The 25185-nt window shown below is 37.5% G+C and overlaps 1 protein-coding gene across 3 annotated transcripts; it reads left to right on the plus strand.

Moving 5' to 3' along the window:
• Nucleotides 1–707: 707 nt before the first annotated feature.
• LOC125837615 (protein HESO1) lies at nt 708–25142 on the plus strand. Of its 3 annotated transcripts, none has more exons than XM_049516706.1 (9): nt 708–825; nt 3619–3832; nt 4521–4685; nt 5875–6050; nt 6124–6219; nt 6841–6910; nt 23858–23988; nt 24152–24262; nt 24430–25142. In XM_049516706.1, the coding sequence occupies exons 2-9, from the start codon at nt 3694–3696 to the stop codon at nt 24901–24903; spliced, it is 1362 nt and encodes a 453-aa protein (XP_049372663.1). In that variant the 5' UTR covers nt 708–825; nt 3619–3693; the 3' UTR covers nt 24904–25142. The 3 variants fall into 3 exon arrangements, with proteins under 3 accessions (XP_049372663.1, XP_049372664.1, XP_049372665.1); XM_049516707.1 differs by lacking the exon at nt 708–825 and adding an exon at nt 849–895 and having other exon boundaries at nt 24430–25126; XM_049516708.1 differs by lacking the exon at nt 708–825 and adding an exon at nt 1828–1924 and having other exon boundaries at nt 24430–25126.
• Nucleotides 25143–25185: the final 43 nt, after the last annotated feature.

Here is a 25185-nt window from a genome sequence, read left to right on the forward strand (position 1 = left end):
TAAATATACTCAAAATACTATGTCATTAGGTTTTTTACGTAGACATACTCCCTCGGTCTCCCATATTAGTTGATCACTTTTCATTTTACATGGTGCTTAAGAAATCATAAATAAGAAGATAATTTTACTAATTCACTCCTTAAAAAACTTCTTGAGAATTTTACAAACAAATGTGAACATTTTAAAAAAAGAATTAATTGTAAGGATAATATAGAAAAAAAATTAATTAATGCTTTCTTAATTTAGTAAGGTGAACAATTAATATGAGACAATTGTTTTTAGTATAATGATCAACTAATATTGGACAGAGGGAATAATACTTAATTTTTTTGACTTTATGAACACTTATTTTATTACTCTTTCTGTCCAACAATAGTTGTCCACTATACTATTTTGAGATGTCCAACAATACTTATCCCACTTTATGAAATCAGTGGATAATTTTACACTTAGTTTCTAATTTACCCTTATCATTGATTATAGTCATTTCTCTATTATATTTTTCAAGATATTGTATTTATTATATTCAAAGGTGATATAATAAAGCTACTCTTTTATTTATTGTTAAATAAAGAGATAATTGAAGAAGCTTAACTAATAACTACTAATTAATTAGAATTGACATAATTTTTTGTTTGTTTTACCTACTTTATAGTGTAGTAAAAGTGTAAAAGTAAGGTACATAGAAATTGGGGATTGTTGAAAGTTGAAATTCCAATCCGTGTGGGTGGAGTCAGGAGTGGAAATAATGGAATAAAGAGAGACGCGTTTCCCCAGTAAACATACGAAAATCTCACTTTGCGAGATTGTCGCCCACATTTTTAGGTCAGTGCCAACATTGGTTTAAAGAATTGTTGATTAGGGTCAAGTTTCACTGCGTTTCGCTATTCTCATGGTATCCTACTTACTTGTTACCCTTGATGATGTTGTTGTCCGATTGCTTACTTATATGTATGTATGTATCTCTGTAATTGATTGCTCATACTGTTGATTTGCTGGAGCTTTTACTATGACAATTCTTCAACAATACTCTTCTTAAAGATTTTAGGGCTTCTTCAACTTTTACCGTCATTTACGCCCTGCCCTGGACAGTATTATATAGCTTAATGCCTTGTCTGACCGAACTGAAAGATTTGGATACAAAAAACTAAAAGCTTAATGCCTAACTAGCTTGTTCAATAATTGACAGCTATTAGCCATTCTTTGTAAATCCACTTGGTTCAGCCCATCATTTTGGAAATGTGGTTTGCTTTTGCGACAATTGAATGGTCAAAGTATCAGTTGCTTCTACTGTGGCCTTCTTCAGCCTCCTTGCCACCTTCATATCAAGAACCCCTATTCCACAAGTAGGTGGAGACTAGGAGGGTTGGGAACCCCAACAAGAAATCTCTCACCTCACTTTCTTACAATCAGTTATCATATTAGAAGAAAATATGGAATTTGGGTCTAAAAGCATCTGATTCAAAACCTGGGTGGTTGGTAACCCCAGAGAAAGCTTCACTCTACAGACAAACTTATTAGATACCAGTGAAGCAGCATAGGCTAATATATTAATCATCCTTTTGCATATTTATGGATGTTGAAATAGTTTGTCCAATTACTTGAATATGAACTTAAATTATTGTTTTATAGATTATAAGAGTTTGTTTGTACAAGCATAAACTTAAATTATTGTTTCCTTGATTATCGGAGTTTGTATGTACAAGTATAAACTTCAATTCTCCTACTGAGGTTTTTTCTTTGAAAACTTCATTACTTATTGTTATCACCTTTTAAATTTGCTTTTTGCAATCAAATGTGAGTGTTTTTCTTAGTTGTGGTAGTGGGTTCTTTCATCATAAGTCCTTTAGTAAGGCATACAGAATTGGATTGATGGATAAGCCAGTACGCATACTGAAAAAGACTTGTTTATTATGCTTGTTAGGTAAATTAAATGAGTGCTTGCTTGTTCAACTTGGTTTTGTAGCTTTTGAGCATGATCGTGTAATGTAAGGCCCATAAGCTCCTCTTAGGGGTCAATGTTTGAGAATCTATAAACTATTTTGTGTATAAAACTATGTTTGGTGTCCTCAAAAAAAAAACTAAATGTTTGGTGTATTTATTTCTTTTGATTAATTGCAATTTCTATGCATCCAGTTTCACTTCTGTGCATATTAAGCATAATAGAAAAGGTGGACCACACCAATGAACTCGAAACAAGGTCTGACTTTTTGGTTTTTTGGTCTTCTTAAGTGGTGGATGGGTTGCTTTATCTGGGACTGGTATAGTGTAGTGATATTAACTTGTTAGGGAATGACATGACTTTAGGACTGAGGAGTGTGAAGTTTATGACTTGGATGCCAGAAGCCAGGTTTGGTGATTCAGGCCAGTCGGATGAGCAAGATATGCGGAAGATGGGGGCTTTGCCTCCTCATTCTCTTTTGCCTATGCATGATGCTTATGAACAACTTATCTCTAATTTGATTTTCTTTTCTCTAACTGGGTGTTATATCCAAAGATGTGATATAAGAGCTTGCTTACTCTAAGTATACCATTAGTGGATTGGATTGTGATTTGGCTTTTACTATTCTCTCTTGTTGATATGTTTCTTAATGTCCTCTTTGGCAATCCAACGGATTGATATTAACATTTATTTACTTTTAGTACTCAGTAATTTGGGGATGCTAGTATTTCTTTGATCATTTTATCCTTTGGTTGATGATGCAATAATATATGTGGTGGATGCTGAAGTATCGTCTTGTTGTCAATCCTTTTTGCTTTGATACATTTAGATCCAATGAACATGGTAGGTAACATGTCAGTGAGCCAATAATTTTTTTTAGTATCTGAATGTGTAAGCAGCTTCAATTTAATTTATGGCCCTGTTGTTCAGTGCTATCAAAAGCAAAAAGCGCAAAAAAACTCTATGGTCTGTTGGGGCTTTAAGCACAGATTGCAAATAAAGTGTGGGCTCTAATGAAAAAAGGCGCAAAGGGAGAAAAAATACAAATATATATGTTTAGTCCAAGACTAATAATTTATAAGCATGAATTACAAATATATGTACAAAGAATTTGAAAAATAATTACTATAAAGTGAAAAATCAATTGTTTAGTGTCACTTCTTCAAAAGAGGTTCATTGGTAAGGTAAATTATGCCTTAGAACCTTGATGACGATATTGAAGCGTATATTAAACAAACCGAAGCGCTCAACATGTGAGCCTCGCTTCAGGGATTAAGAACGCCTTTGACAACAGTGTAGTTGTAAGGATAAATTCAAATCTTAATATGAAAGGAACCCGCAAGGGTGATTGAGTTGGTTGAGCAGGTGATCTCCAAATGGGGGGTCTTAGGTTCAAAACCCCCTGTATTCTTTCTTAATCGAGCTCATCGTATGGGGTTTGCCTAGTGCGGTTTACCTCTCATGTGTGGTTTGTAGGCTATTATACTAGAGCGGGCTTAAACTTGTGTGCACTCGAAGGGTAGCGGCTGCGAGTTCCCTTGTCATTAAAATAATTCTTAGTATGAAGGAATCTGAACTTCTCTCCTGTTAGACTCACCAAGATTCAACTGTGTCATCTTTTCTTGAGTAGTTGCACTAAATGTTATAAACCTTGTTTATATCCCTTCTTTCTGCAGGTAGTCAATTCTTTTCATGGAGAGTTTGATATATCGTCTTCTATAAGCTAGAATCAGTGGTATCTGGTGCTCAAAATGAATTGCTACAGCTTGTTGGAGCATACTCTTCAGAATATACTTCACTCTATCAATCCCTTGGAGGAGGATTGGTCTATGCGATTTCAACTCATTCACGAACTTCGAGCTGTGGTTGAAAGCATAGAAATCCTGAGAGGTAATTCGAAGTGGTGATGCTTCTTTTTACTTCCTGATTCAGTGGAACTTTGATGGTTATAGTACTTATTTGTCACTTGTAGAGACGAGCTTCTTGATTTTCCAATCAATTAAATATGACGTACAATATTGTGGGTTGGCATATAGAGGTGTTTCTACATACTGAAACTCAATGGATGGTGTTTTCCTTGTAATTTAATAGCTCATCCCCACACTTATTTTGATTTTGGAATTAAAAATGGTTCTTCTCAGACTATATTTCGACCTTTTATGACTACTGTTTGAGCGTAAAGTGGTTTAGTCCCAATGTTTGTATTAGGAGTCCTTTGTTTATTGGATCTATAGGAGTTCCTTTCAACCAAAGAGGGACTGAATTTGGATATATTATCTAAATGGTTTGCTCCATCTATAAATCTTTTGCATCATTAGTTGTCTAATTCGATGGATTGGAATGAAAATTAAAGGATGCAGTTTAAGTTAACAATAATTTCAATAGGATGAACAACTCTATTTTGGTCTTCTGAATTTCTTCTTACATGTAAATTAGATGCTAATTTAGTGAAGCCTGAGTTCTTTTCCTGGAATTACCCTTCTTTGGGTCATCTTGGTATGCTAAAGGTGAAGACTTGGATACTGTTTCGGTTAACAAGTGCAAAACTTACCATTCTCAGCTTCTACTCTTTGACCAGGGGCAACTGTAGAGCCATTCGGATCTTTTGTATCAAATCTTTTTACAAGATGGGGAGATCTTGATATTTCCATAGAGTTACCTAATGGATCACATATATCAGCTGCTGGGAAGAAGTACAAACTAAGTCTACTAGGGGATGTACTAAAAGCTCTGAGAGCTAAAGGTATGATCTCATGATTAATGCCTTTGATTTACTTAAATAGATAATTCTTTGCTAACATCTTTATTATGAAAATTCTCTATTTGTAACAAGGATCAATGGTCAAACAGCTTGAATTTTTATTGATGAAAATTACATACACTCAGAATCATTTGGGGGACTGGAAATATTTTAAGGGTTGCTGAAATAGAAGATAAATAATAGGAAGTTTTCTTTGGTTGTAGGGCGAAAGTGCTTAGAACTGTTAAATAAAGGAAAACCGCCGCTGTGTCATTGAAAATGAATTGAAAGAATGATAACCAGTGATTCTGAGGTCTTCTGTTCAGATATCAATTTTAGTTATTTAGCACCTCCTGAAGGAAAATTCCAATGCTTCCTGAAACTGGATATCAATTTGTGGCCCTCTTTTCTCAAAATGAGTACTGACTGAAAATCAAATAGCTTTGTCAGTTGTTTTAATATCTTTTACAGTTACCAGGTGTTATTTTGTAAATAGAATTATTTTCTTGGGGGATGAAGGGGATATAGATGTTCTTATTTTATTACCCAACCTTGTTATAATAGGACCCAACCTTGTTAACAACAAGATAAGCACTATGGTTGTATGCAGGATTGGAGATCATCATCCATTTTTCTTCATATGGTTGTCAGAGATGCATTTTAGTACTTGAGATCACATCTTTGCGCTGTTTTCCTTATTAGTTCATGATAACTTGTGTTCTCAAATCAATTTCTGGATCTTGTCGAAAGTACCTCACCATTTTTACAATTTATCTTGAGATATCATTATGTTATGGAATGCCTTCGAAATTCATCGATTCAGCATTGACAACCTTAGTAGTAGGGTTATGAAAAAGATTTAGCATTTTGTGACTAAAGTTACCTTATTATATAAAATTGAGATTATATTAGAGATGCACTCATCAAAACAAAGCAGCAACAGCATAAAAAAGGGATTGTGGAAAGGATATTTGCTCAGACTAGAAACCCCAAACACTACTTGTTATATTCAAGTGTGTTGATAATTGTCCGAGCCAAACCTAGTTCTTTTTGTCTTTCTTCTTGATTGTAATTTCATTAAATAGATGGTACTTCTGGTATTGATGGAGAAAAGCCGTAGAAATCTTCACTCTTGTTTTGTTTCTTAATTTTGAGAGTGTTGGTCTCATTCATTGCTAGCACTACTTCACAGGTGGATGCCGAAAGCTGCAATTTATTACCAATGCACGAGTTCCAATCTTGAAGTTTCAGGGCAATTACAATATTTCTTGTGATATATCAATCAATAATTTGAGCGGTCAAATGAAGTCCAAGATATTATACTGGATCAACATGATTGATGGAAGATTTCGTGATATGGTCTTACTGGTATACACTCATAAAGGATAGGCTACCTTTGAATAATGTGACTGAGTTTGATGATTTTCTCCTCTTTGTGCAGGTGAAAGAATGGGCTAAGGCACATAATATCAATGATTCTAAGACTGGAACTTTGAACTCGTATTCTCTAAGCTTGTTAGTTGTCTTCCACTTTCAGGTAACTTTCTGTTGCATTAGTTTAAGTAAGGCAGTTTTTAGGGCAGTAAAACTCTGGATTTCACAGTACAGACTTGCATTTCATCTGAAGCAAATACATGATATGTAGATCCTTTTTTACCAAGAGGATAGAGGGAAAAAGAGGAAAAAAGAGACAATTTTTTATTATATGGTTTTATTATTATTAGCTTTTACATTTTTTTAATTAAAAGAATTAAGGAGGCATTAGGAAGAAGAGTTATTTATCATTAGGAAGAAGAGAATAGAAAAGAAGTGGATTTTCAGTGAGAAGTAGGGACTGAGGAAATACCTGTTGGAGATGGGTGAATTTCTGGGAAAACAGTTCAGAAGAGTCAACCCCGTCTAATGATCGGCTCATAAGTACGTGAATATTGAAATAAGAAAGATAGGTATGGAAAAAAAGAAAAGCAAAGGTAGATGATGTTTTCTGGATCTCTAATTTTCAACCATGGTAGATACCAACTTATCTGGACTTTATTCTTACAATGTTGTTGGTCATGTTTCCTTTTGTAAGGCTGTTACAGTTTTATTAAAATTACTCTCATCTCATTTGTAATAACGGTTTCCCTTCTGGTCTTAGCTAGTCTACTGATTTTTGCAGACATGTGTACCTGCAATTTTACCACCTCTCAAAGAAATATATCCAGGAAGTATGGTTGATGATCTTACAGGTACTTACAATGATTGTTTGTTATTGTTTGAATATGCTGATCCATCTTTCTGTGTCAAATTTACTGTTTTGTTGTTGGGGCGTGAGCTCTTTACATCTGATAACTATATAGTGGTTCTCTGTCCAAGGAAATCAGGTGGCATTTGTTTGTGGAATTTTCCTTTTTCCAAAGGTTGCAAGATTTGTTTCTACCTATGACTTTGCTTAAGTTTCATCAAGAAGTTTTTGCTGCTCCCTTTCTTCCAAAAAAGACTGCTCTGGAGAAGCTGTTGTAGGATGTCTTTCCAAAAACTTGTTTGTCCCTCTCATGAATCCTCAAGAAGATCATCACTAGCACACTTTTTTTTTCTCTAAAATTTGTTCCAATGGTTTCCTTAAATTCAAAGATACTGAGTGAAAAAAATTGGCAATTAAGCATACTACTCCTCAGCTGAGTTAAGATTAAGACTGACAATACTTTGTTGCGGGAAGGAGATGAAAGGAGGGAGGATGGTAAAACAAAAAGTGAGGGATTTAAAGAGTTTGAAGTATTCTATCAACTATGAATTAGAAGGGAAGCTTGTTTGCAATGGTTCCTTGATAATTTGAAGATGCTAAGTGAAAATTTTCATCACTTTTAGTGTACAACTCTTCATCTGAGATATATCAAGGGAAATAATCAGTAGTTGGAAGGAGATGAGAGTAGGGGAGGGTGAAACAAAAAAGTGAGGGTTTAAAGATTTTGAAGTACTTTATTAAGTATGACTCACCAGGGAAGTAGAGGGAAGGAGGTGGATGGGGAGGGGGGAGTATAAGGTGTTAGCCTGTTGGATGTTAAGATAATTTTTTTCTTTTCCAATTTTGGCCATATGACAAGCTTTTGTCACAGAGAAGACACCAAAAGCATGTTGCCATTTTTTTAATTAAGCGCGAGGCCTTGTGGGGGAGATGAATGACCCATATAAAGGACCATCAAGGTGGGTTGAGGGAATGAAGATCATTGCTAATTGTCTGCGCTAAACTAAAAATGGAAGAAATTCCAGAGTTAATGATTAAGCTCAGTGTAGGAAGACTGGTGAGATTTGATATGGTTCCTGTTAGGAGGAGAGTTGGGGAGGGGAAAGTTCTCCATTGCCTCAGAATTGTTAAAATCACGGAAATACAAACTAAATGGGATTTTGTGAAATTTATGAGCTAGTAGGAATGGGTCAAAAAACATGTTTTAGGAAGAAATCTCTTGGCTGATGTTGTTATGGGAGGTACCATAGATGTTAAGAGGGGATGGGATTTCAATCCTATAACATTATTAGAGTGATAGGTTTGGCATGTCAATTAGAGCTTTCTATCTCCCAAAATGTCATAAATACAAAAATCCTTGAAGTTGTCCTTTTATAAATCACTAACACCTTTCGTGGCTACCCCGTGGATGTAACGAAAGGCCCTTTAGCAATATCTCTTTCACTAAGAAGGGCATAACTCCATCATGCGAACTCAAAATGCAACGATTCTTTTTTCAATGGTTCTGAAATCATGGTATAAATCTAATGGTTCAATCAAAAGACCATTTAGAGCACATTTGCTTCCGGTGATACCATTAAAGCTCAACAACATCGAAACACCGAACTTCGAATGAACATCCAAAATTCATCCAAGACCCTCCGAACGTAAATCAATAGTGCAAATCGATCATAAAATGCGTTCTGTACCTATTGAAATCATCAAACATATGAGTTTTTCTTGACCAAAAGTTGACTGGTCAAATTTAACTTTCTTCAATCAAAGGCTCAAATCATTCTCGAACATCTCACGGTCCATATCAATCGTTCAACCAAGTCAAAAATCACCTTCGGAACCTAACAAAATTGTAGATTAGGAAACCAACCCCATTAATCCTGAATGTTGACTTTGCCAAACTTGTCAATTTTTTTTTGAGACAATAAACTTGTCAAATTTCAAACCTTCAACATTGGAAAATCTCAACCAATCCTCATCCAATCACCTCAGTAATCATGCCACTCATTCTCGCAAGTGAAAAACAACTTTTTTTTTTAAACGGGTAATTTGTATCTGGCCACCTCCAAAAAGTATTAACAGAGAGAAGAGAGAAAAAAAGAAGAAAAAAGAAACAGAAATACTTACAAAGAACCTACGAAATCAACTAATTGGATTTCCTCTTCTATATGTTGTTCTTTACACCAAAAACCTAAGGAAGTAATTACTTTCCTTTTAATCTTCTAATCTTCTGTATTGAGCATTCTTTTCCTTCAAAAATCCTCTGATTCCTTTCCTTCCAAATATTCCACCAGATACAAGCAGGTATTGTCCTCCACCACTTCTTTTGACTCTTGCTGCCCCCCCTTCTAATTCAGCAACTCAATAAATCTGCTGTGTGTTCTGGCATACACCAGTTTAGGCTAGCTAAATTGAAGAATAAAGCCCATACTTGTGTTGTTACTTTGCAATGCAAAAATAAGTGTTTGTTGGTTTCCAGTGCCTCTTTGCATAGTAAGCATCTAGAGGCTATGCTGATGCTCTTTTTCTGTAATGCTTCATGCGTCAAACAGGCTCTCCTAGCTACCAGCCAGACAAAACACTTCACTTTAGTGGGAGCCACACTCTTCCAAACAGCACTCCATGGCCCTGTTTTCCTTCCTCCAGTTACTGATAGACCCCACTTGTACAATCTGTTGACAGAGAACATTCCATCTGGGTGTTGTCTCCATAATAGACCCCACTTGTACAATCTGTTGACAGAGAATCTTCCATCTGGGTGTTGTCTCCATAATAGACTGTCTGTTTCCAAATTAGTGCCTGGAAAGCCTTCTATCATATTCAGTAGTTCAATTACCCTTTTTATCTCCCAGTCATTTAACAACCTTCTAAATACCAAATTCCACCCTTGTTGAGAACACATCTCACTGATTTTGCTATTCGGATGCATACTGATAGAATAAAGTCCAGGAAACAAACTTGAAGAGATCCTTGACCAATCCAGTCTTCTTTCCAGAATAAAACCTTATCCCCCTCCCAACTTTAACTTTTGTATTAACTTCTAGAGTCGGCCAAAAACTTCTGATAGTCCTCCAAACTCCCACTCCATAAGTGGTTGTTACTTAACACCATTGCCCTTCTTGGTTGAATTTGTGTTGTATAACCTCTTTCCATAGTGCATGCTCCTTTTGGTTGTACCCCCATAGCCACTTGCTTAACAGACTTTTGTTATGTAACATGAGCTTCCTTACTCCCAGACCCCATAATTCATCCCTTGTTGAACTTCTGCCCATTTTACTAAATTGAAACTGCTCTCAATTTTATTTCCTTGCCACAGGAAATTCCTTCTCAAAGCATCAAGAATTTTGACCACCTCACCAGGTATAGGGAAAAGGGACATCACATAAGTTGGTAAGGAATCTAGCACAGAGTTTATTAAAGTGACTCTACCTCCCAATGAAAGGTATTGAGACTTCCAAAGTGCCAACTTCCTCTCAGTCTTCTCAATAATTCCATCCCAAATAGTAATGGCTTTATGGTTTGCCCCTAATGGTATGCCTAGATAGACTGTTGGTAGCTTCTCTACCTTGCACCTCAAGATGTTTGCTAGTATTTGAATCTGTTGAACTTCTTTTATAGGACAGATACTGCTTTTCCTCTAGTTAACCTTGAGTTCAGAACAGGCCTCAAAAACTACCAGAATCACCCTTAAATAGTAGAACTGTTCCTGGTTTGCTTCACAAAACACTATTGTATCATCAGCATGCAATAAATGTGTCAACTCCATACTCTAGTTTACCCCGTTTCTTATATTGAAGCCTCTGATCCAATTATTTTGCAACGCGTTTCTCATTAAACTGTCAAATCCCTCCATAGCTATAATAAAAAGGAATGGAGATTGAGGATCCCCCTGTCTAAGTCCTCTTTCTGCTGGAAAAAAACCTACGGGTTCTCCATTAACAAGGATGGAGAACCTGGTGGTTTTAATACAAAAGTCTATCCAACCGAGCCATCTATTTCCAAACCCCATTTGTATAAGAGTGTTGATCAGGAACTTCCAATTTAAATGGCCATAGGCTTTCTTAATATCCAACTTGCACATAACCCCCGGTACATCTCCTCTGATTCTAGGGTCAATACACTCACTAGCAATTAAAGCGGCATCCATTATCTGTCTGCCTTTAATGAAGGCCATCTGATGTTTGTTCACAAGCTTTCTTATCACCCTCTTCAATTTTTCTGCTAGAACCTTGGCTATGATTTTGTACACCCATGTGATCAAATTAATTGGTCTAAAATATCTCAAATCATTTGCCCCCACCTTCTTTGGAATCAAAGCTACAAAAGTAGCATTAAAACTTTTTTCAAATTTCTGATGAGTGGAAAATGTGGAAGGTTAACATTAAGTCCTCCTTTATAGTTTCCCAGAAAGTTTGAAAACAAATCATTGTGTAACCATCCGGACCAGGTGCCTTGTCTGCTGCACACATTTTGATCCCTTCTAACACCTCTTCCTCAACAAACCTTCTTGTAAGTCATTGTTGCTCCTCCATAGTAATAGTTTGAACATAAAAAATATTCAAATCTGGACGCAACTTTCAGATTCTTTGTAAAGATTTTGATAGAAATCCACAATGGACCTCTTAATCCCCATAGAATCAGAGGACATTACCCCATCGATCATCAAAGAATCTATAATGTTGATTCTCTTACGCGCAGTGGCCATTCTGTGGAAATACTGTGTTCTTGTCACCCTCTTTGATCCACTGAATTCTGGATCTCTATCTCCAATGGATTTCTTCATTTCTAGCCGTTTCTTCATACTCCATGGCCCATTGTGCTTTCATCATTAACTCATCATCTGTAAGAGGTCTGGCCTCTTGTATGTTTTCTAAACTTCCAATTTGCTCCAGAAGTTGATCCTTTCTAGCCCTCCAGTTACCTTTATTCTCCTTGCTCCATTCTTTGAGTTTTACTTTCAAAAGACTCAATTTTGTTGCTAACTTAAAGTCTGCTCTTCCTGCCACATTAAAAGAATTCCACCAGTCTTGTACTTTGGATTTGAACCCCTCCACATTCAGCGACCATTTTTCAAACTTGAAATATGATCTCTTGAAGACCTCATCCCCACATGACAACAAAATTGGATTATGGTCAGAACCCAAACTAGGCAAGGAACTCTGTCTGATTTGATTAAACAATTTGTCCCAAGGAAATGAATACATGAATCTGTCAATCCTTGATGCATTTCTATGATTCGACCCTCATCTCCAAGTGTAAGATCCCCCAAATAAAGGGGGGGGGGGGGGTCTACTAGCTCTAGTTCATTGATACAGCTAGAGAAATCTGTCATTGAACCTGAAAGTCTGGTACAATTTGTCTTTTCTGAAGGGAATCTGGTAGTGTTGAAATCACCACAAACCCACCCAAGGTCCTTCACAAAAGCTCTTCATTGCACCTAATTCTTCTCATAACTCAATTCCTTTTATTTCTATCACATGAAGCATATACTGCTGTAAGAAACCAAGTGAGATCTACATTAATGCTACTCAACTTGCAGGTGATCATCTGATTTCCACTCTCCACCATCTCCCCCTTCCAAGACCTTTTATCCCACATAATAATTATACCCCCTTTACTACCTAATGCCTCCATCCAAATTCCCCCCATCCATCTATTACCCCCCGTAACTGTTGAATATGATCTCCTACTGCTCCCTTTAATTTTGGCTCCACCAAAACTATAATATCTGCTGCCCCTTGTTGTAATTTACTCCTCACCAAATTTCTCTTGTTCTCCATGTTAAGCCCCCTCACATTCCATGATAGGATATTGAGCTTCATTATAACTGAGTGATTAGTTTCCTCCCCCCTACTTTTTGATTCACTCCTTGGCTCCCTTTCTTTGATTTTACATCGAAAAACAAGTTCCTCAGTTCCTTAGGAACTCCCTGTTTTTCCCCCTTTTCTGTCAAAATCAAAACAGAATTCTCTTCTTTATTCCTCTTCTGTTCAATTTTCTGTGCATCCTTCGAAAGCAGCTCCAAATTCTTGACTGAGCCTAAGAATATTGCTCTGTACCCAGTGATTTGCCCTCTCTTATGCTTCTTTACTACACCGAGAAGCATCGCAATTAATAGGAGTTGGCTCCCCCAGTTGAACAATTTGTTGCATATCTCCCTGTTCTTCACTATCATTAATTTTATCATCTCTTCCCCCATTGTTGTTATCTAATATCTCTGCATGCTTTTGTTCTTCTCTTACTTCAATTTTTTTCCCCGAACTTGCTTCACTCTCTACCATAGCGTTTTCTTCTCTGATAATTGTTGGGCCGTTTTCTCCCTGTATTTTGTTAAAGATCAGTTGTCCAGCTCTATCTGGGCTTGTACTTCTTTTCTAGGGCATAGTACCGTTGGGCTTGGACAAGAGGCCCAAATCTGATTTCAAATTTAAATGAGTCATGTGCAAGTCACATGTCTCATTAAATCTTTCCCCTCCAGCTGTCTTTCTCTTACAACCCACATGTTGTTTCCGACTAGAATCCCTTAATTGATGGGATTCTAGTACAGAATTACAGCTTGCACTTTGGATTATCCCATGGGTAAAACATTGTACTGGATTCAGCCTTGTTTCTTTTCCATATAACCTGATTCCGGTGCTATTTCAAAACTGGGTTTGCACTCCACCCATATTGGAAAGTGGTAAGTAATTCTGTTACGTTCTATGGAGACCTCCTTGGGTATTTTCCTACCGTCGCTGGCCACCAGAATCCCTGCCCACTTCATGTGATTTTTTAGCTCTGTTTCTTCCACAGTTGCAATCCATCCTCCACAGACTTCTCCAATTTCTTGAAAGACTTTCTGAGACCACAAGTGCAGGGGAATGCCCACCCCTCTGATCCAAGTTTCTTTGCATTTTAAAGAGTTTGGAATGCTTCCTATTAAAGGGTTCCACCATTCCAGATGGAAGCTACAATTCTTCCATCTCCATTGCCCTTGTAAGGTTTGCTCCGCCATGTGTTTGTTTGGAAATTCAAACAGAAATGCGTTCCCATTAAGCTTGTAGATGTTGCCACCAAAAGCTTTCTTCCAGTTTGTTGAGGACCACCTTCTAATGTCAGCAAGTGTTGGCTTTTCCTTCAACTCCTCTCCGCAAGAACCAATTACACATCTCTTGAGTAGGCTATCTTCCTGATTATCCATTCTATCAGTCACTTTTATGTTGCCATTCCTACTCTATATCTCAGCAGTACGGTGACTTTGTGACTGCCATTTACTCTCGTACAACTGCTGCAAAAGGGTACTTGACATCCGTCACTCTCGGAGGAGGTATCGGTACCTTTCTCCTCTGCCATTTAATAAACCTTTCTATCTTTAATGCAATATCCATCCACCCAACATTCAATGTTATCTCTGGAATGATTAAGCTAGACCTTCCCCCTCCATTTAATGAGATTATGCTTATAAATCTCCTATATTGATTGCTCTTTCTAGTGCAAAAAAGGTCTGACTCCTTTTCTGAAAATCTCCATCTCCTGATCTCCCTCTTCTGATCTTTCAATGCTTCTTCCATACAAAAGCATATCCATTCCATAGCTTTTCTGCTCACAGTGGACCTTCGCATCATCTTCCTACTCCTTTCCACCCATTCATACCATTCAGACTTGCCATTTTCCCACCTTGTGATATCAAATGACTTAAACCCTGCGTTGAAATAGATCTTATTGTCCTCCATGCTTAAAAATAGAGTTTCTGGTTGAGAGAAGTCCTCAAAAGGGGGGAAAAAGAGTAACCACAGAAGGTGATAAACTTAGGGAGGTGAGAGGTTTTCCGGTAAGGAGTGCCGGGAAAGTGTCAAGAAAAGATGTTTCTCCCTCCTAGGAAGTAGGAGAGAGAAGATTTTTGGTTTTCGTGCCTGAGAGCATATTACTACCCTCCCTCAGCTCAGTTAACTAACTCAAATCAAAAACAACATAATGAAGCTACGAGAAGGTTCAAATGGGGAAATGGGGAAATGGGTCCAAAAGAACAAAATGACCATACGAGTCGTTAGACTCGTTACAGGTACAAATTGTTAAATGAAAGGAGTGTAGAAACACAATAGACAACTTAAGTGGAAAAGTATTTCCAGGCTTTAAATGGACTCTCTACACTTTTCTTTCGAGTATTTTAACAATGATACACATGATGACTTCATGTAGGCCAACATGTCTTTCTCCATTTTCAATCATAAGTAGTTACTCTCCTTTTGATAACCAAGAATTTCTCGAAGGCCAATGAAACACGATTTGGAACTCAAATGGATAATAGAATTGCTCTTGTACCCTCCTCTACTTAAATACCAGGCTTTGTTTCGTGCACCTAGCCCACGCTTCATTAGCGCTGTTACTACTAGAGCGATCCCTGGAGGCAATCAGAAGTAGTAATTTAATTTCACTTTTTCCTTCTGACCTCAAACTGAAATGACTTTCTTTAATAAACATCATACTTATAGCTTGCAATGCCTAGTACTTTTAATCTCATTCATATCTCCCAAATTTAATTTCAATTTTCAGAACCCATAGTTTGAGTCAATACCAATAATCTCATTCATATCTCTCAAAAGTTCATCTATTCTAGCCTGAGAAGTTGGAGGAAGTGCACTATTAGATTTTTTCATATGTTTATACTTGGCATAAATCAGTTAAGAAAAAAGCTTATGATACAAGGTGAATTAACCGAGGAGTCTACAAGAATAGAAAGTGCCATTATCGACTTCTACCAAAAGTTGTATTCAGAGACCACTCCCACTCGTTGAGACCTACTGGCATGCTCAATAATTGTCCAACTCTTTCAGTGGAAGACAATGTAAGAATGCAAGAGAACTTCACTGAGGAGGAAGTCTTAAGGTGTTTGAAATTGCGTGCAGGAGATGAAGCTCCTGGTCCAGATGGTTTCTCCATGGTTTTCTTCATCAAGTGTTGAGAAATTGTGAAATAGGACATTATGAATGCCTTTCAGAACTTCCATGAGCAGGAAGTTTTTGAAAGAATCTTCAATGTAACATTAATAACTCTCATCCCTAAGAAGAAAGGTGCTATGGAATTAAGAGATTATAGGCCTATTAGCTTGATAGGAAGCATCTACAAATTATTCTCCTAAGTGTTGACAGAGAGGCTGAAAAGAGTGATCTCCAATCTGGTGGATGTTTAGCAAATGGATTTCATCAAATGAAGACAAATCATGGTTGTAGTTTTAGTGGCCAATGAAGCAATAGACTCGAGAGTGCAACAAAATAAGCCTGATATCCTATGCAAACTAGATATAGAAAAAGCATATGATCACGTAAACTGGAGTACTTGCTATGTATGCTGAAGAAGTTGGGCTTTGGGCAAAAATGGATACACTGGATCAGATTTTCTATATCCACTGTTAGTTATTCTGTGTTGATTAACGGATCACCTGTTGACTTCTTTAAGGCTCAAATGGGTCTCAGGCAAGGTGATTCTATGTCTCCTTTCTTGTTTATCATTGCCATGGAAGGACTGAACACTATGTTCAAAACAACTAATTTGTATGGATGGATAAAGGGTTTTGAGGTAGCTAGTGGAGGGAATGATAGCCTAGAGGTGACTCATTTGCAATATACTGATGACACCCACATATTTTGTGATGCTCATAGAAACCAATTGAGACATCTCAGAATAATCCTAGTGCTCTTTGAAAGCATCTCAGAATAATCCTAGTGCTCTTTGAAAGCATCTCAGGCCTTCACATAAATTGGGGTAAGAGCTTCCTTTATTCCCCACATGAACCTATTGGCATCTATTTTAGGAGGAGATGTAGGGTCTTTGCCAACTATTTATCTAGGAATGCCTTTGGGGGCCAAGTCAAAGTCTATTGAGATTTGGGATATTGTTAGTGAGAAATGTGAAAAGAAATTGGCAAGATGGAAGACCCAATACTTGTCAAGAGGAGGTAGATCGACTTTGATCAACTCAGTCCTTGATACACTTCCAACATACATGATGTCCTTGTTTCCCATTCCAACAGGGGTTATCAAGAGATTGGATAGAATTAGGAGGAACTTCATATAGCATGGTGATAAAGAGAGGAAAGGCTACCATTTGGTCTAGTGGAACTCAGTCATTTGTGAAAAAAAATGGGGCGACTTGGGTATCAAGAACCTGGAAATTCAAAGTAAAGCTCTAATGATGAAGTGGTTGTGGAAGTTCACCAAAGAAAACCACCTATTGTGGGAAGAGTGATTAAAGGCAAATATGATCAAGAGGATAGCTGGATGATCAAGGAGGTCAGTACTCCATATGGGGTCAGCCTATGGAGGTTTATCAGATCCCTCTGGAGAGTTGAAAACTCAATCAAGAATCAAAGTGGCAAATGGAAACAAAACCAGATTTTGGAAGGATAACTGGCATGAGGTTGGTATCATGGAACTGGTCTTTCCAGATATCTTCAACCTAGTCCTTCACCAACAAAAAACTAGAGCTGACATGTGGACATCTGATGGGTGGAGCTTGAATTTCAGAAGACATTTCAATGATTTGGAGGTTCAAAGAGTGGCTGATTTTGACCCTTCGGGGTGGCCCAGTGGTTTGGGCTTGGGACTTCCATGTTGGAGGTCTCAAGTTCGAAACTCCTTGCCAGCAAAAGCAAGGGCTTTGCCTAGTGCGGGTTACCTCTCTAATGTGGTTTGCGAGCTATTGCATAAGAGCGGGGGTTTTACCCTGTGCGCACCCAAAGGGTAGTGGCTGCAGGTTTCCTTGTCATAAAAAAAGAGAATGGCTGATTTCTTCAGCAAACTTGATCAATTTTTTGGAGTTCAAGCTGGTGAAGATCATTTATGGTGACAGGCCAACTCCAAAGGCATTTTTAAGGTCAATGTTGCCTACAAAATTATGAACCAGTCCAACCACTAGATAGCAAACTGGCCATGGAAGCAGATTTGGAGGATTAAAGTTCCCCACAAGGTATCAATTTTTGTATGGCCAGCAACGGAGGCCACTTTAACAGTGGACAACTTGATGAGCAGAGGTACTGTGCTCAAGATGCTTCCTGTGTAAAGAAACAGCTGAGACAGTTAACCATCTATTTCTGCATTGTCCATACACAACTCATTTGTAGAGAATCATCCTAAACCTTAAGGGTATAGCATGGACAATGCTAGGAGAGATAGTAGAGGCTCTTAACAGCTGGGAGGGAACATGTTCACATGCTAAGGATAGGAGTAGATGGAGAATTGTCCTAGCTTGTATCTCGTGGACAATTTGGAAGGAGAGGGATTCGAGATGTTTTCAGAGCTTAGAGAATGATGTGCAAAAGATCAAGTTGAACTTCATCTTACTGCTATGTTTTTGGTGTAATCAGATTTACTCTAATGATACTGTGTCTATCATAGATGTTCTAGATTCTTTATAGATAGAGAGGGAAGACACTAGTGTTGTCACAATCCAAGGTAGCCCCTAGATGTAACATGGCGTATAGGACCCCGAGAGGCCCCATACAGGCCACTTAGCATGCATCATACAAGATTATAGAAATCAAGATATTTAAAAGATAGTTTCAACATATAAAAATTTTATAGAGAAAAGCGAAAGTCTAAACATTGTCTTAAAGCCATTTAGTACATAAGATTGATCGGGGCGTAGCCCGTACATCAAGTTCCAAAACTGAAACTAAAGACAAATGGAATCAAGCTCGGTCCTCGGAATATGAAGACTCACCAATCTTCAATCTTCTATATGAGATTTCTAGCCACTAAGGTGTGAATCTGTAAGGCCGGTCCCTACATTTGGGGAAAATGTAGGCAAGAGGATGTGTTAGTACAAAATATGTACCAAGTATGATAGCCATGCATAAAACATTTGAAAACATGCTTAAAAAGGGGAAATCTTCATGGTATGCAAAGACCAAGCTAAAACATGATATAAGAAGGCTTGAAGACATAAGTCATAAAACATGGTCAATGCAAATAGACATCATCTTAAATCACTTGTGAGATACTTCTTGAAGTAAGCTTAGTTCATTATTGTGGGAGATTTACCTTTAACCGACATATAAGACCATGTGAGCTATCAACACGGAATCTGGTGTCTACCCCACATGGGGTGTCCTACTTGCCAAGGTAAGACCATGAATTTCTAGCTTATGTGGATCCACTAGCTAATGTCTATCTAAGACAATCATCCTATAGGGGTACATAGGTATGGGATAAAGAGATTGCAACTAGAAACTCGGCCTCTACTTACATGAGAGCTCCCATCTCAAAATCCTCTCGGTGCTAAGCGTAAATCCCACAGAATAGTCATTTTCTTAACTTGTTCTTATTATCCATGGAAGGGCACGTCATATTGCCAATCCAAGCTAAGTCATATGCCATCCATGGAAAGGCACAATTAAGTAACCAATCCAAGCTAGGTTTCATTAGAATAGCTCCTTAACTTTGATTTATTTTAGGTGAGAAGACCTTTCAATCTTAGAATCCTTTATGAGAAAAACCTTTCACATTCATGCATGAGGTAGTTATGTGAGCAGTCCTTTCACAATAATTAACCACAACGACAACATATATGCTTTTTACTCTCAAGCAAAATCTACATCATATCTCATCAATTCCATAAGAACATATATAATTTCATAATTCACCTTTCATAGTTCAAAACCCACTTTCAATCATCAATATCTAGAAAACATGGGTTAAGCATGGGTTCATGGGGATTCGTCTTAAAATCATGAGATTATATCAATTCATAAAATTACATAAACCAATTAAGTAAATCAACATTGAAAGGAACCCATGATATGGAAGAAAAACCCTAACTCAATTGGGGATTTCTAACTTTGTAATTTGGAGAATTTAGGAACTCCATGGAGGAAAGGGCTCCATGGATGAATACTATCATACCTCAATGCCAAGAGCTTGCCTTCAATGGTGGAATTGGAGGCTTGACTTGAAACCTACGTTGACTCCTTCAAGCTTTCTAGAGAGAAATATTTTGGAGAGGAAGACTTGTTCTTCTTTTAGGAAATTGAGAGAATGATTTCAATTGGGGAAATTTGGGGTTAAAACACTTATATAGGACTTCTAGGAAGGGTAAAACGACATAGTGTTACGATAGAATAATTAGGAAAAGACCCAAATGCCCCCGACTTAAAGTTGACGCAACCACTGAACAGTGGCCTTCACGAGCCTTCAAGGACCTCCACGAGTCGTTGTGGCAGCTGTGGTCCTTGACCAGTGGCTTGGGTAGCGGCCCCTTACTATCTTGCCCCTTCACGACCACCTTAACGGGTCGTTTGCCTCCTCACGACCTGTCTAGAGGTTCGTGGGAGGAGGCTAACTTTGGGGTAGGTTCTGCCTCCCCCACACGAGCATCATAACGACCCGTGCGCCTCCCCACGGGCCGTTTAGGCCCTCGTGGGAGGGGTCCCTGCTCAGCATGTCCTAGACGACTTGCCACGGGCCACCACATAGACCGTGGTCCCCTTCACAGCTCGTCTGGGGCTCCGTGGAGGGTCCATGGTCCAGGTGTTGGCCTGTGAGTTCTTCCCCATTTCCCCTTTTTAGGCCTTTCTCGAATTCGAGGTGTTACAAGAGCTCTATTGTAAATATGGTTTCAGTACTACCCAAGTACTGTTTTGATCCCTAACATGACACAAAGTGATTTCAAAAAAAAAAAAAACACAATCATGCTAGTTCAAAAGGTGAGGTGGCTAGTCAATTTTAGAAATTTCTAAATTTTATAAATTTTTAAAATAAGTCCTTTGCACCTCGTAATTTTAAAGATGAGTTAAATATAAACTAAATAAATATAGGGAATTGGAAAAATTTAAATTTCAAAATCATTTCTTCAATGGCGGGTGTATATTCATCTATTGCTTTATATACTTGGAAAATACAATTGAAATTCCACATATATACCATTTGTATAATAGTAGGATAACATATACCAAATAATCCTTTTGTGGCATAATAATTTTTTTCTAAAAATTTGGTAAGCTCATTAATTTCTTATGTTACGTCTTTGGCTTAACCTTAGTAGGAAGTACAAGAGGAGGTCGAGCTCCTGACCGATATTGACTCTAAGTTGGAGCTTTTGTAACTGGACTAGTGGGTGTTTCATCTAATTTATGTTCTTCTTTCTCATTCTATTACCATAATCCCTAGATTGTTTATCCTATCATTTGCGATCTAGTTGCTCCTCCAAATTGATACTCTCTCCGTCCCATTTTATTTGAGGTACTTTGACTCGGCACGGAGTTTAAGAAAGAAAGGAAAACTTTTAAAACTTGTAATCCAAAATGAATGATAGAAATTTGTGTGGCTGTAAATCATTTCATTAAGAGTAAAATAGACATTTTATAGTCAAATTGTTACTTAATATAGAAATGTGTCATTCTTTTTTAGACTGACTAAAAAAGAAAGTAAGTCACATAAATTGGGACAGAGGGAGTATCAAAATTGATGGGTTTTTCCAAAAATAGGTTTAATCCACATGACTTTATCCTCTATACTAGTTTCAGCAGGAAAAAGATTACTAGAAGTCTAGAACTAGCACCTTTTGTTACTCTTTTCAGCAAAAGGTATGGTTATGCCTAGTACCTATTTAGGAGCCACAATATAACAACAACAACATTATAACTAGTTTAAATGTGTAATCTCACAAGTGGGGTTTGGGCAGGGTGGTGCGTACGCAGCCTTAACCCAACCCTCCCTTGTGAAGGTAGAGAGATTGTTTCAGATAGAGCCATAATATAACAAATACAATAAAATTTAATACAAATAATAATTGAAATATCATAAATTAAAAACAAATAATTAAAGAAAGTAATAGATGGAACGAGTGTACCAAACGTCTGCACAAAAGCAAAAAACTATAGCCGTAAGCCATAAATAAATGTTGAAAGTTGGAGCTTGAAAATTTCTCCAAATATTTGCCCATTTCACACAAAGAAATTGAAAGCACTTAGTTGATTAACAAATTTAGAGAGAAAGAGAGAATTGAGAATTGAGTGTACCAAACGTCTGCACAAAAGCAAAAAACTATAGCCGTAAGCCATAAATAAATGTTGAAAGTTGGAGCTTGAAAATTTCTCCAAATATTTGCCCATTTCACACAAAGAAATTGAAAGCACTTAGTTGATTAACAAATTTAGAGAGAATTGAGAATATTGGAAAAAAATGAAGAATGATGGAGGGTATTTATAATTTAGAATTAGGGCCAAAGTGTAATTTGGTAAATTTGGGGGTTTAAAATAAAAACTTGAGGGGGTTGGGCCTGTTTTGGTCGCTTCCAACGACTATTTTTGCAAATCAGCTATCCTCCCCTCCCCTCCCCCCCCCCCCCCCCTCCTCAATAATCATGTGTGCTATCGGGACAGTAATGGGTTTGGACCGGCTGAGATGCCGGGCCCAAACCCCAACACTGTTCCACCCCACCTAAACCCTAAACCCATCCCGCATCCTGAACTGGTACTAGGATGGACAAGCACTAGACCGGGCCGTTTCAGGATTTCCTGCCCCATTAACCACCCTTAGTTGGTTCATATTAATTTGACACGTTTCATTTTTGACATTCTGAAATGTTTGACACTTACATTTCTAAACAATATTCAAGAATTCAGATTCATAAAATTGTTTGTAGTTCTTACTTTGTAGTGATATTTCATCTGTCAAATTGACTTTTCTACATTGCTTTTGTTACAAATGAACTTACACTCATTCTTAAGTAATGTACATAACTCATATATAGATAGCAAATTTGTAAGGGTCTCTTCTATTTCTTTCTTTGGTTAGCTCATGATATACATGTAGTTATATTGCTTACCAATTTGAATAATACTACTAGTTATACTCTCTATATTCTCTATATTCCATGAACATGAGAGTCAATTCCATCTCTGTTTGGGCTCCTGGTTCATGCTCTAGTTGGGCCTGGGCGTGAAGAGGGTGTTAGAGTCTCACATTGGTTGGAAAATCGACCGATGGTTTATTTGGATGTGGATAATCCTCACCTCATTAGATAGCTTTTGAGATTGAGTTAGGCCCAAGTGTCATATCTTACGACTTTAATATTTTTCTTTTGCTATCACTAATATACTCCTGTTTCATTTTATCTGTCTTAGTTTGACTACCCCTAGAGTTTAAGAAAGTATGGAAGACTTCTGAATCTTGTAGTTTTAGATTGTTTATATTGTGACAAAATGTCCCTTGATTATTGTGGTCTTAAACATGTCAGGTGGGTAGTTGGAATTAAGGAGTCATTATCAATACAAAAAGTAATATTTTTATAGACAGACTAAAAAGAAAAATATGACACATAAAGTGAAACAGAAGGGGCGATGTATAAGTAACAACATACCCAGTGAAATTCCACTAGGTGGGGTTTGGTAAGGGTAAAGTGTATGCAAAACTTGCCACTACCTCGTGGAGGTAGATAGGTTGTTTCCGAAAGGGCAATGTATGAGTGAAAGTAGCATTTTAAATTGTTTCCAATCAAAATACCTTGGTATAAAATTAAAGCGGAGGGAGTAGCTCTTTAGGTACTTGAGTTACTTTGATGATTTTGTGCTCCATAGACTACTCTGAGCAGAATTTTTCTGGGTTTCAAGGTCTGGGGGGTGTAGGACTCAACCTCAAAAGTAGACCTAAACTATGATCACACAAGGTTGCATGCCATGTTTCATAAAACATAATGATGGTAATGTAATGCTCACGAAGTATGAGGGGAGGACTAGTTTACAATTGCAATGGGTTGTCAGATGCTTGAGTGGCAACTGTTTTGGCTCTAAATTCATTTGTGAATACAAGTACCAGACTAAATTGGACAAGTAGGAAGTCCAAACACAAATTATTTGGTTTATACACAAAGACTGCTATGGCTGACTCACATGCCTTACTACACTACCTTTTCCCTATTCTCTGTTTTAGACTCGATTAACCGTGTCTAATTTTAACTCGTCTATCTAATGTTGCTTTTGTAGGTGTTAGGGCTAGTGCAGAGAAATTCATTGAAGAAACATGTGCGATGAATATAAATCGACTTATGTCAAACAAGTCTCGAGCGATTAATAGGAGTTCTCTGTCTGAGCTTTTCATCTCATTCATTGCAAAGGTAGTAATTGGTTTAGGACTCTATTGTCTGTTGTGTTTGTCATATGATGTTGAACCTATTGACTGTTTTGATATTTTCTTTCTATGATTATTTATTACAATCCTGAAAATGATTATTTTTGTAACAGTGTTGTACGAAAATTAACTTCATTACTCTTATGTAGTTCTGCGACATCAGTTCAAGAGCCTCTGCTCAGGGAATTAGCCCATTTACTGGCCAGTGGGAAGACATTGTGAGCAACATGAGATGGCTGCCTAAAACATATACAATATTTGTAAATCTCTCTCTCTCTCTCTCTCTCTCTCTCTCTTATGCGCGCACACACATACCAAATACCCACACCCTTTTTCCCATCAAAGCTGCTGCAGGTCTATACCTTTTTTAATTTATTATTATTATTATTATTATTATTTATTTTGACGTTCAAGTTACTGTGTCCAGGTTGAGGATCCCTTTGAGCAGCCACTTAATTCAGCAAGGGGTGTATGCACTAAACAACTAACAAGAATAGAAGAAGCATTCAGGAGTACCCACTTTATGCTTTGTTCATCGAATCAAAATGAGAATGAAATTATTTCTACTCTTGTTAAGCCACATGTATCGAAGTTTGTGGCAAGAACATCTGGAAACCAAAATAACTACAGTAGAAATGGCCTTCGGCCACAATTGCAAGCACAGAGAGCTATAAAGCCACCATTTCAAGCACATCATCAGCGTCAGGCCCAGAGAGTTATACATCCACCATTACGAGCACAACATCAGCCTCAGGCACAGAGACCTATCAATCCCCCATTACAAGCTCATCAGCTTCAGGACAAAAGGGTGAATAGGAATCAGAATTCAACGGCGCAGGGACCCACACAAGCTATTCGTGTTCAAACACAGACAGTATGGAGGCCAAAATCAGACGGATAGGGGTGTGAATTTGGACTTGTGCTGCTGAAACTAAGCATCCATTCAAGTGCTTTTACTTCTTTTTTTTGGGTGGTTATGGGGAGGTAATGATAGCTTGGGTCCGGTGAGACTATTGAGTCTATTTGCCAATTTCAGAGAAAGACAATTGTCCTCGAGGACATCCTATAAAATTGGAACGATATAGAGAAGAAAACACTTGATAATATATATTGCTATGTGCTGATGCAATGCATATATTCTCTTATAGGCACCTCCCCTCTTGGCATGTTTGAAATTATTATG

The sequence above is a fragment of the Solanum verrucosum genome, unplaced genomic scaffold (genome assembly GCF_900185275.1).
Source record: "Solanum verrucosum unplaced genomic scaffold, falcon-dt-bn FXZP01000156.1, whole genome shotgun sequence".
NCBI classification, from domain to species: domain Eukaryota; kingdom Viridiplantae; phylum Streptophyta; class Magnoliopsida; order Solanales; family Solanaceae; genus Solanum; species Solanum verrucosum.